The sequence below is a fragment of the Dipodomys ordii genome, unplaced genomic scaffold (genome assembly GCF_000151885.1).
Source record: "Dipodomys ordii isolate 6190 unplaced genomic scaffold, Dord_2.0 Scaffold170, whole genome shotgun sequence".
Lineage (NCBI taxonomy): Eukaryota > Metazoa > Chordata > Mammalia > Rodentia > Heteromyidae > Dipodomys > Dipodomys ordii.
Genome location: NW_012267386.1, coordinates 2,462,681 through 2,475,638, shown reverse-complemented (window position 1 = coordinate 2,475,638; position 12,958 = coordinate 2,462,681). Strand labels below are relative to the sequence as shown.

The following is a 12,958-nucleotide window of genomic DNA, read 5'->3' as shown; positions in this document are numbered from 1 at the left end:
GGGCCTGAACTCTGGGCCTGGGCGCTGTCCCTTAGCTCTTCAGCTCAAGGCTAGTGCTCTACCACTTGAGCCACAGCACCACTTCCGGCTTTTTTCTTTTATGTGGTGCTGAGGAATCGAACCCAGGGCTTCAGGCATACAAGGCAAGTGCTCTACCACTGAGCCACCTTCCCAGCCCCCAAAATAAAACATTTTTGCATCAGTGGTTCTCACTGGATACTGTTGAAAATGAACTATACATCTTGTAGGTGAGGTGAGCATGGGAGGAAAAGACTAGAAGATAATGAAGGAATGGGTGACATTATCCAAAAAGGAATGTACACTTTATTCTGGCCCGTCCTGGGGCTTGAACTCAGGGCCTGGGCACTATCCCTGAGCTTCTTTTGCTCAAGGTTAGCATTCTACCAGTTGGGCCACAGCATCATTTCTGGCTTTTTCTATTTATATGGTACTGAGGAAACGAACCCAGGGCCTCATGAATGCTAGACAAGAACTCTACCACTAAGCCACATTCCCAGCCCAGAAATGCACTCTTTACATGGCTTATGTAACTGTAACTCCTCTGTATATCACCTTGATAACAATAAAAAGATTTTAAAATAATAACAACCAAAAACATTTTTATGTCTAGGAAGGTGGCTCAGTGGTAGAGTGCTTACCTTGCCTGCTTGAAGCCCTGGATTCGATTCCTCAGCACCACAGAAGCAGAAAAAGCCAGAAGTGGTGCTGTGGCTTAAATGTTAGACCACTAGCCTTGAGCTGAAGAATTGAGGGATAGCACCCAGGCCCAGAGTTCAGGCCCCATGACCAACCAAAAAAAAAAAAAAATTTAGCCAGGCGCCTGGTGGCTCTCGCCTATAATCCTAGCTACTCAGAAGGCTGAGATCTAAGGTTCACAGTTCAAAGCCAGCCCAGGCAGGAAAATCCGTGAGACTCTTATCTCCAATAACCACTAGAAAGCCGGAAGTGGCGCTGTGGCTCAAGAGGCAGAGTGCTCACCTTGAGCTGAAAGCGCAGGGACAGTACTCAAGCCCAGAGTTCAAGCCCCATGCCTGACAAAAAAAAAAAAAAAATTAAAAAATGTTAACTCAAAAAAAAAAAAAAGGACTGCATTTCCTCATCCTTCCTCCATTCCTGAGTCTCTCCATTGCCCTCCCCCAGTTTGAGGGGCTTTTACAAGTCCTACCATTGGTTTGAAAAGGCACATTTGTGAAAGCCTTATTGAAATCCGCATTGAGTGCTCTCCTGAGGACATTCAAGGTGATGGAAGAAAGACTTGTGAACACGTAGCTGCCAATGGCCAGAACCACAGAGTAGGAGCCAATGATTCCACAAGTCAGGATGTTTAGCTGTGGAAGAGGTGAAGAGTGAGGCATTAATGATCCCTGGCAGAACATGCCTATCACAACCGGCTCCAACACAAGGAGTCACTTCTCCCTATGAAAAGATAAAGATTACTTGAAAATATAAACTCAAAACCACCCTTGACTTCCACAGTGGATGCTTATAATGCAATGGATCAAAATAACAGCCATGCACCACAAAACCCTCTTCTAGTACAATGTCAATCTCAGAAGAGTCTATTGCCTAGGCCAGGTGCTGGTGGTTCATACCAATACCCCTAAGCTACCCAGGAAACTGAGATCTGAAGATTGAGGTTCAAAGCCAGCCCAAGCAGACAAATCCAAAAGACTCTTATCTCAAATTAACCAGCAAAAAGCACAGAGGGGAGCTATATCTCAAGTGGAAGAGTACCAGGCTTGAAGGAAAAAAGCTAAGGGACAGCACTAAGGCCCTAATTTCAAGCCCCAGTACCAGTACTAAAAAAAGAAAAAAAAATCTCTTGCCTAGTGTTGGAACTGGTAGTTCACACCTGTAATCCTAGCTACTCAGGAGACTGATAGCTGAGGATCAAGGCTCAAAATCAGGCTAGGCAAGAAAGTATATAAGTCTCTTATCTCCAATTAACTAGCAAAAAAACAAGACATATGCTGGGCACTGGTGGCTCATGCCTAAAATCCTGGCTACTCAGGAAGCTGAGATCTGAGGATCATGGTTCAAGGCTAGCCTAGGCAGGAGAGTCTATGAGACTCTTATATCCAATTAACTGCTAAAAGAACCAGAAGTGGAGCTGTAGCTCATGTGGTAACACAGTGCTAGCCATAAGCAAAAAGGCTCAGGGATAGCACTCAGTCGCTGAGTTCAAGCCCCAGGACCTGAACAAAAAAGCCAGATATGAAGTGTGACATAAGTGGCAGAGTGCCAGCACTGAGCAAAAATTCAAGTAAGAGTGCAAGGCCCTGAGTTCAAGCCACACTACCAAAAGAAAGAGAGAGTAAATCTAATTTTTTATAAAACACTTACTATTCTTAGGCAGCCCATGAAAACTACTGGAATGAGGATGGCTATACAGGAGAAAGTCACCCAAAACACACCATCATCACGAAAAACTTTTAGGTTTCCTGAAAAAGAAAATTATGGTAGAGAAGAGGTTCACCAAGTTTAATTTCATTTTCTCATTATCTGAGCACACAACACACACTGAAGGTTTAAAGTAACAACCCATGAATATGCTGGCAACTGTTCTCCACCCAATTATCAATATATTCCTGCCCGGTATCTGTAATCCTAGCTACTAGCTGTCATCCTAGCTACTCAGGAGGCTGAGAGCTAAAGATCATGGTTCAAAGCCAACCCTGGCAGGAAAGTCCCTGAGACTCTTGTCTCCAATTAACCAGCAAAAAGCCAGAAATAAGAGGTGTAGCTCAAATGGTAGAGTACCAATCTGGAGCCAAAAAAGCTAAGCAAGATTGCAAGGTCCTGATTCAAGTCTCAGTACCAGCAGGAAAAAAAAAAGATCAATACTGTCACCTTTGAAGGATGTGTTTGGTGCCGGGGAGACTCCAGCAGGTAAATGCTCTGCACTTAGCAGAATTTAGAAGTCTGTGAGTAGCAGATCTTCTGTTCACCAGCTCTGAGACATCAGGCCTCAATTTCCATAAACTGAGAAGGCTGAATTTATTATCTCGAAATGCTAAACTACTACCTTCTGCCTCTAAATTTCTGATTTTCTGTTTTGTACTGGGGGTATGTAGAAAATTTACATTGAAAAAATATTCAAAACTTAAGCCATGATTACAACATAAGCAGCAAAATCCTCTTTTTCTTTTTTTTGTTGGTTCCAGTACTGGGGCTTAAATTCAGGGTCTGGGTGCTATCTTTTATCTCTTTCTGCTCAAGGCTAGTATTCTTCCACTTGAGCCACACCTCCACTTCTAGCATTTTGGTGGTTCATTGTAGATAAAAAGTCTCAGGGAGGGCTGGGAAGGTGGCTCAGTGGTAGAGCCGCTTGCCTTGCATGCATGAGGCCCTGGGTTTGATTCCTCAGCACCACATAAGCAATAAGAAAAAAAGCCGGAAGTGGCGCTGTGGCTCAAGTGGTAGAGCGCTAGCCTTGAGCTGAGGGACAGTGCCCAAGCCCAGAGTTCAGGCTCCACGACCGGACCCAAAAAAAAAAAGTCTCAGGGACTTTCCTGCTCAGGCTGGTTTTGAACCAAGATCCTCAGATCTCAACCTCCAGAGTAGCTAGGATTATAGGTATTGAGTTACTAGTGCAGGTCACAAAATCCTCTTAATAGATGTGAGATAACTGCTCTTACCTAACTTCTGTCAGGTTCAAGTATGTCACCAATATGAAAGACATAGACATGAGATAACTGCTCTTACCTAACTTCTGTCAGGTTTGAGTATGTCACCAATATGAAAGTAATGCCTTCTTTTTTTTATTTTTTATTTTTTTTGGGGGTCCGGTCGTGGGACCTGAACTCTGGGCCTGGGCGCTGACCCTCAGCTCTTCAGCTCAAGGCTAGCGCTCTACACTTGAGCCACAGCACCACTTACGGGTTTTTTCTTTTTGCTTATGTGATGCTGAGGAATTGAACCCAGGGCCTCAGTCATGCAAGCGCTCTACCACTGAGCCACCTTCCCAGCCCCAGTAATGCCCTCTTATAAATGAAATTCAAAAAGAAAAGTCAAGTACACTGATGAGTAGCTATAATCCCAGCTACTAAGAGGTTGAGATCTACAAGAATGCATTTAAGGCCAGCCTGAGCAGTTTACCAAGACACTGTCTCAAAATAAAAATATAAAAATGGGCTAGCCATGTAACTTAGCAATACAGCTCTTGCCTAGCATGCTCAAATCCCTTGGTTCTATCTCCAGTAGCATAAAAAGATAAAAAATGCCTTCCAATGAATCTAGGGAAATTGTTATGGGCCAGGCATAATTGTACATGTCTATAATCCTAGCTACACAGAATACAGAAATAAGAGGATGGGGTTTGAAAGTTGACTGAACAAAACATGGGATCCTATCTCAACAAATAAGGCAGTGCATTATACACACCTGTAATTCCAACTACTACTGAGTTGGAAATAGGAGGATTGTGATTCAAGGCCCACAAAGGCAAAAGCATAAACCCTACCTATTAAAAAAAAAAAAGGGCAAAGCAAACTGAAACAAAAAGGGCTATCTGTGACTCAACGGATATAGCATTTGCCTAGGAAGTATGAAATCTTAAATGTCAACCCCAGTACTGCTGGACACTGGTGGCTCATGCCTGTCCTAGCTGCTACTCAGGAGGCTAAGATCTGAGGATAATGGTTCAAGCCCAGCCAATACAGGAAAGTCTGTGAGACTTTCAATTAACTATATACACAAAAAAAGCCAGAAGTGGAGCTGTGGTTCAAGTGGTAGAGCGCAGCCTTGCACAAAAAAGATCAGAGACAACACCCCGACCCTGAGTGCAAGCCCCAGGTCTGGCACAAAAAGAAGTAAATAAATAAATAAATAAAAGTAAATAAAACCAGTTCTGTTACCCAAAAATAAAAAGAAAAGAAAAAAAAAAGAAAAGAGTAGCAGTCATGTGAAGAATGGGTCTTTTCCCTTTCCAGAAAATAATCTCTTTGCTATCCACATAAGGTAAAAATGGCAGTAATCAAATCAGATATAAGAAGACAGCCAAATTTTGATGCTTTAAACAAAACTGAGTTGCTCACTCTAATTGTACTTGAACTATGAGATAATGCATTAATATATCTGAAGGGAATAAGTTATTTTCATTAACAGAAATAGTTCTTCAAAAAGCTTAAAGACAATTGCACTTGCCTTTAAAAAAGGATAGTAGAAGCCAGGTGCCAATGGCTCATGCCTGTAATCCTAGCTACTAGGAGGCTGAGATCGGATGATCACAGTTTAAAGCCAGCCCAAGCAGAAAAGTCTGTGAGACTCTCCAATGAACCAGCAAAACATCAGAAGAGGAGGTGTGGCTCAAGAAACAGAGCACCAGCCTTGAGTGAAGAAGCCAATTAAGAGCGCAAGGCCCCTGAGTGCCGAGGCAAACTTAGATCTAGCAAACCTCACTAAGTACAGGCCCAGCCAAGCAGTGACTATATCCCACTGCCTGAGGGAAGAGGTGGCCATGAACACAAACAAGCAAAACAGTGAAGTTCCCTCTTGGCCAGCTCTATACCTCTACTCACCACTCAGCTCAAGATATATATAGAAATGCAACTGCCCAGGAGTCTCTCTGCAAGACTGGCCAATAAGAAGCCATTATTCAACTGGGAGGTATACATCTGGTACCTGGAGTCCCTACCTAGGGGATGAGTGGGCCTTTGAAAACCAGCTATAGCCCTAAAAAAACTATGGCCTGCCTCCAAATCTCCACCAGGCAGCCACCTAGAAAACTCCTCTAATGCTTCTGGCTGAAGCTGTTAATACCAGAAGAACTGTACAAAGGAAAAAAAAATATATATATATATATATGCATGCCAAAGGCTACTCACCAAATGAATCACCAAACAAACCAAAAGGTTTACATGGGAAAAAAGCCAAAGCTCACTGAGAATCAACAGCTCCTGCTGGATCATTTGTATAGGGCAAGGCACAAACTTTGGCAGAGGGCTCCCTGATTCAATAGATGTGCTTGAGATCCCATCTCTCCATCCCTACATCCAGCTGCAATTGTCCCAGCCCAACGGAAACTCTGCAGTGGGACACAGCTGGCCTTATTTGGAGCAACGCATCCCTTGGGAATTGCTGCTACTGGAGTCCTCAGGCCAGGCCTGCCTCACCTCACTCTAGCCACTGCCCTGGGTCCACAGCCATAACTGACCTGGGCCCAGAGGAAATAAACACAACAGAAGAACAACAGATAGAAAAGTGAAGGTCAGAGAACACCTAATAGTCAATATAACGTGGCTGGTATACACACTCTGCCTCAACAAGGACAAAATACTTAAATTCTCTCTTTTATAAACACTTTGGTTGGTAGTTAGTCTACCTCCCTTCTTTGTGGATTTTCTTAGTCCTTTTTTTTTTTTTCCCTTCTTACTGGTACTGAGGTTTGAAGTTGGGGCCTGTGTTCTCTCTCTTGGCTTTTTCACTCAAGGCTGGAGTTATACTTCTACTTTCTTTTTTCTTTTGCTGATTAGTTGGAAATAAGAGTCTCTCTGATCGGTCTCTCTAGATTGGTTTCAAATGGTAATCCTTAAATCTCAGCCTCCTAGTACCTAGGATTACAGCAGAAGACATGGGCCTTCTCGAAAGTGCCACGTCATAAAAATCGCCAGAACTCTTCAAAAGATGGAGATATGCAACATCCTTCCAGGATTCAAATCCCTAACAAGCAAATATGTGACTCTAGAAAGAAAAAAATAAAGTCTTCCAAATAATGAATCAACCCCACAGAACATCAGTTTCACAGCTCCTACCCAGTGGAGTGAAGAACATAATGCATGAGGTGAGGAACCCCAGCACCAGCCCAACACAAAGCATACAGAACATAAGGATTCCAAATCTCCACCAGGCAGCCACCAAGAAAACTCCTCCAATGCTTCCGGCTAAGGCTGTTAATACCAGGAGAACTGTATAAAGAAAAAAACATATATATATATTATATGTGTGTGTGTGTGTGTATATATATATATATATATATATATACACACATACTGCCAGCTATAGTCACACAGCAGAGCCAGGGTAGCCTTCCCAGCAGGAAGGCTGTGTGTACACAGCAGCCCTCTCTAAGAAGGGACCTGAACCTGACTGACGTGCAGCTTAGTCCCAGGTAAGACTGCAACAGAATTGTTCAAGACAGACTAGGCTCGTCAATATGTTGGCCCAAGAAAGAAAAGATGATAAGCATTCTATTATATGAAATGGACTTGGAGAAAGGGGTATTTAAGATAAAGAAATTCTTGGGCTGGGAAGTTGGCTCAGTGGTAGAGCGCTTGCCTTGCATGCCTGAGACCCTGGGTTCAATTCCTCAGCACCACATAAGCAAAAAGAAAAAAGCCGGAAGTGGCGCTGTGGCTCAAGTGGTAGAGCGCTAGCCTTGAGCTGAAGAGTTGAGGGACAGTGCCCAGGCCCAGAGTTCAGGCCCCACGACTGGACCCAAAAAAAAAAAAAAAAGAAATTCTTGTCCAAGACTGGTGGTGCATGCCTGTAACACTAGCTACTCAGGAGGCTGAGATCTGAGAATCACAATTCAAAGTCAGCCTAGGCTGACATATCCAAGAGACCTAAGGTGTGGTTCAAGTGGTAATATCAGCCTTGAGTGAAAAAGGCACATTAAAGCATGAAGTTTTGAGTTCAGCACTTAAGTGCTTTAGGAAAGGGGAGGCCCACTGTTTCACATATAATGGGATGTCCACACAATATGGGTCAAACTGCAGAAGGAAAGGTAAACTGCAAATATGGCTATTTCCTCTTTCAACACACAATTACTTAATTTCACTTACCATCATATTTCATAGATGTCAGTCTTGCAATCAGGATATAAAAGAAGAATCCCAGGAAGATAAAACCTATGAAGAACAATTCTAGTAGCAAACCAACATCAAACAAACAAACAAAAAAGATGTGATTAGATACACTTCTTGCCATGCAATTTAAATATCTAGTCTACAAGTAGATGCTTAAGCTTCTAGAATTTATTCAGACTGGCATTTTAAGAAGAAAAATAATTATATCCGAAGCAAAGAGAAATTTAGAAGTCATTCGAAATAAATTTATTTAAAATAATTTTTTACTGAGTAGATATCAAAAATTATTAATTTACAGAACACATTTTCATGAATCTAAGTCAATTTCTTTGTGTTTTTCTTTTTTGGGGGGGGAGGTGCTGCAGGTACTGAGGCTTCAACTCATGGCCTGACATGTTCCTTAGCTTTTTCTCTCAAGGTTAGCACTCTACTACTTGAGCCACACTTCCACTTCCAGGTTTTCAGTTACAGGTAAGAATCCTACAGAAGGGGTTGGGAAGGTGGCTCAGTGGTAGAGCGCTTGCCTTGCATGCATGAGGCCCTGGGTTCAATTCCCCAGCACCACATAAGCAAAAAGAAAAAAAAAAGCCGGAAGTGGCGCTGTGGCTCAAGTGGTAGAGCTCTAGCCTTGAACTGAAGAGCTGAAGGACAGCGCCCAGGCCCAGAGTTCAGGCCCCACAACCGGACCCCCCTCTAAAAAAAAGAATCCTACAGAAGCTGGCCCTGGGGGTTCATGCCAATAATTCTAGCTAGTCAGGAAGCTGAGATCTGAGGATGATAGTTCAAAGCCAGCCTATGCATCACCAATTAACCACCAGAAAACTGTAAGTGGAGCTGTGGCTCGAAGTGGTAGAGCACTAGCTTTGGGCAAATAGGGACAGGGCCTAGGCCCTGAGTTCAAGCCTCATGACTGACAAAACAAAAGAAAGAGAGTCCCATAGACTTCCTGCCAGGGTTGGCTTCTAACTTAAATCCTCAGATCACAGCCTCCTGAATAGCTAATATTACAAGCATGAGCCACTGATGTCAAAGTGGATGTAGATCAATTTCAATGACTAAATAGTTAATTTTAAATTTCTTATTTATATTTACTTTAAACAGTTCTTTTTCTCTGCAATGCTAAGGATCAAAGAAAAATAGGACCTTTGTAAATTATGTCTAATCTGACACTATACATTAAATCTTTAGATGTATATACTTTTTTCTTTCTTTTCTATTTTTCCTGTTCCTGGGGCTTGAACACTGGGCTCAGGTGCTGTCCTTGAGCATCTTTTGCTCAAGTTGAGTGATCTACCACTTGAGCCAGAGTACTGCTTCCAGGTTTTTTAAGCAGTGTATTGTAGATAAGAGTCTTATGGACTTTTCTGCCCAGGCTGGCTTCAAACAAGAATCCTCAGATCTCAGCCTCCTGAGTAGCTAGGATTATAGGCATGAATCACCAGCACCTGGCTTATACATACGTTTTCTTTTTTTTTTTTTTTGTCAGTCGTGGGGCTTCAGCTCTGGGTCTGGGCACTGTCCCTAGCTCTTCGGCTCAAGGTGAGAGCTCTACCATTTAAACCACAGTGCCACTTCTGCTTTTCTGGTGGTTTTATTGGAGATAAGAGTCTCACAGACTGTCCTGCCCAGGCTGGCTTTGAACCATGATCCTCAGATCTCAGCCTCCTGAGAAGCTAGAATTATAGGCGTGAGCCACTGGCGCTGGTCCTGGGGCTTGAACTCAGGGCCTGTGCACTGTCCCTGAGTTTTGTGCCCAAGGATGGCACTTTACCACTTGAGCCACAGCTCTACTTTCAGCTTTTTAGTGTTTAACTGAAGACAATTCTCAGGGACTTTCCTGCCTCATGTGGCTTCAAACCATAACCCTTAGATCTCAATCCCAGCCTCCTGACTAGCTAGGATCACAGGCATGAGCCAGTGGTGCCAAGGTTAATTATTTTTGAACAGTTGTATAAAGATGTTTCAACTTAATATGTCAGTTTATGAGTATAATGCATCTTGATCAATGTTACCTCATCTCTCCCAACTCCACTTATCTCCTCAAGTTAACGGTTCCATTCGCTCATATGTACACTGAACATTATAACTGTATCCACTCACCCTTCCACTCTCCATTTGTCCGCCTTCCTACCCCATGACTTCAAAAATATTGACAAAACATGATTCAGATTTCTGGTATTCATTTTGTTAAGCTGTAGTTAGTCAAAGGACTCACACAATTGGAATTCTCACCTGCATACACTAAATCTTGCAATTACAGAAACAAAAATAAAAAAGGAGCATTCAAAAACAAAATGTGATTTTTTTTTGGTGCCAGTCCTGGAGCTTGAACTCAGAGCCTGGGTACTATCTCTGAGCTTCATTTTCCTCAAGGCTAGCACTCTACTACAGCACCACTTCTGGGTTTTTCTGAGTAGTTTCATGGAAGTAAGAGTTTCATGGACTTTCTTGCCCAGGCTGGCTTTAAACTGTAATCCTCAGATCTCAGCCTCCTGGGTAGCAAGATTACAGGCATGAGCCACCAGTGCCTGGCCTGCAAAATGTGACTTTTATTTCTTCTTTTAAGAAGAATCATCTCACCCATTAAAATACCTGAAAGCACAGCACATAGAAAATTTGGTTTCCTATTAGTAAGACAATCCTATTTAAAGAAGATGAAACACTCTTTTCTTGAATTCTTCTCATTTACTATTGGTAACATTTATACTATATCTCAATTACAATATACAGATGATAGCAGTATGAACTATTAAAAATAATATCAAATCAGTATGAAAGAAAAAACATAATATCTCTAGGATTCTGCTCAGGTATAGCAATAAAATTTCTTATTCAAGATTTACACTTGGACTGGGAATGTAGCTTAGTGGTAGAGTGCTTGCCTAGCATACATGAAGCTCTGGGTTCAATTCCTCAGTACCACATAAAAAGAAAAAGCCAAAAGTGGCACTGTGGCTCAACTGGCAGAGTGCTAGCCTTGAGCAAAAGAAACTCAGGGACAGTGCCCAGGCCAAGTTCAAGCCACAGAACTGGCAAAAAATAATAAAAAAATAATAAAAATTTACATCTTAAGGAATTAAATAGTCTCCCATAATACTCTATTTTCAACTAATCAAGAAAAAGTATTGTGCTGAGTACCTGTAATTCTAGCTACTCAGAGAAGATAAATTTAAAAGATTCTTATGTCCAACCAGCAAAAAACAGGAAGTGATATATCTCAAGTGGTAGAGCACCAGCCTTAAAGAAAAAGCTACCTGCACAAAAAAATGCATAAATTAAAAAAAATCACTACTTCATAGAAAGAACAAACCACAAATCTAGGAAGACCTTAGACAGAAACATTCACTACCCAACAAGCCACTGATGCACATAACTATCATTTACATTAGATGGGATACCTGTTTTCCAGAATCTGTGTCCAAAAAAACAAATGAAGAGACCAAGCAGAGCAGAGAGACTGAAGAACACTCTGGTCGAAACTCTTCCTAAAAACAACCACAACTTCACAGTAAATACAAACAATCTGGTATTCTGTTATTTAATTAACAAAGTCTCAATTTATCTTAAAAATATACCTGTACCTCTAGTGAATTAAGCAATAACAATAAATTATCTTTAAGTGATTAGACAAAATGGTTTCAATTCAAAATGTCAGTTTGTAAGTACAATGCATCTTGATCATTGTCACCCTTTTCACTGCCCTCCCCCATCTCTCCCAACCCCACCCCTTGAAGTTACCTGGCCCTGTTTTCACGTGTGTGAACTGACTACTATGATTGTATTCATTCATCTTCCTCTCTCCATTCATCTGTCCCCCTCCCCTTGACTACACCCCATCTGACAAAACGCATTCTAGCTTCCTGGTGTTCATGTTGTTAAACCATAAGTTAGATGTTCAGAAGAGTTACAACATTGGAATCTTCCCCTATAGCATACTTCAGTGGATTTGTTTGTGAATATACACATATGGCAATGTATGTATATATATATGTTTATAGCTCAGACATAACTTCCATAGGAGAGAAAACATCAGTCCCATTCTCTGAGCCTGATATACTTAACGTAATTCTTTTCATGGGCCATCCATTTCTCTAAAAATGACAAATTATTCTTCCTGATTTAAGTAAAATTCATATACATATACACACATATATATACATATGTATATACACACATATGTCCATGTGTGTATGTGTATATATGTATATACATATACAGATATATACATATACAGATGTATATGTATTTGCCACATACTTTCTTGATCCACTCATCCTCAACAGCTAATTTTATAAAACTGAAAAAATCAGCCAGGTGGTGGGTAGCTAATAACTAAGGATCAAGGTTCAAAACCAACCCAGACAGGAAAGTCTCTGAGACACTTATCTCCAAATAACCTACAACAGTAGCCTGGCTCTGAGTGTATGCCCCCCTTCAGGACCTGCACGTGTGCATGTGCGCGCATGCGCGCGTGTGTGTGTATGTATGTGTGTGTGTGTGTGTGTGGTGTGTCACACACGATCAGAAAATACAAATTACTAACAGAGGTAAATAATACTGCCTACATATTTCGGGGAGGCAGATAAACAGATAATCCTACCTACTCAGAAGGTTCAGATCTGAGGATCATGGTTCAAAGCTAGCCCAGGAGGAAAGTCCATGAGATTCTTTTTTTTTGGGGTCCGGTCGTGAGGCCTGAACTCTGGGCCTGGGTGCTGTCCCTCAGCTCTTCAGCTCAAGGCTAGTGCTCTACCACTTGAGCCACACTCACCACTTCTGGCTTTTTTTATTTTTGCTTATGTGGTGCTAAGGAATCAAACCCAGGGCCTCATGCATGCAAGGCAAGCACTCTACCACTGAGCCACCTTCCCAGCCCCATGAGATTCTTATATCCAATTAAACACCAGAAAACCAGAAGTGGAACTGTGGCTCAAGTGGTAATGCTAGCCTTGAGCACAAAGAGGCTCAGGGACAACAGCCCAGGTCCTGAGCTCAAGCCCCACAGGAAATTAAAAAAAAAAAAAAGACTGGGGCTGGGAAGGTGGCTTAGTGGTAGAGCGCATGCCTTGCATGCCTGAGGCCTTGGGTTCGATTCCTCAGCACCACATAAGCAAAAAGAAAAAAGCCGGAAG

The 12,958-nt window shown here is 42.0% G+C and overlaps 1 protein-coding gene across 1 annotated transcript in view; it reads right to left on the bottom strand.

Moving 5' to 3' along the window:
* Nucleotides 1-12,958, bottom strand: part of Tm7sf3 (transmembrane 7 superfamily member 3) — a 61,028-nt gene that overhangs the window by 15,292 nt on the left and 32,778 nt on the right. The window contains exons 7-11 of the mRNA XM_013033479.1: nucleotides 11,225-11,311; nucleotides 7,803-7,883; nucleotides 6,774-6,926; nucleotides 2,365-2,462; nucleotides 1,187-1,349 (exon numbers count right to left, since the gene is read on the bottom strand). Of these exons, the coding sequence (XP_012888933.1) occupies nucleotides 1,187-1,349; nucleotides 2,365-2,462; nucleotides 6,774-6,926; nucleotides 7,803-7,883; nucleotides 11,225-11,311 (582 nt within the window). The remainder of the gene's footprint in view (nucleotides 1-1,186; nucleotides 1,350-2,364; nucleotides 2,463-6,773; nucleotides 6,927-7,802; nucleotides 7,884-11,224; nucleotides 11,312-12,958) is intronic.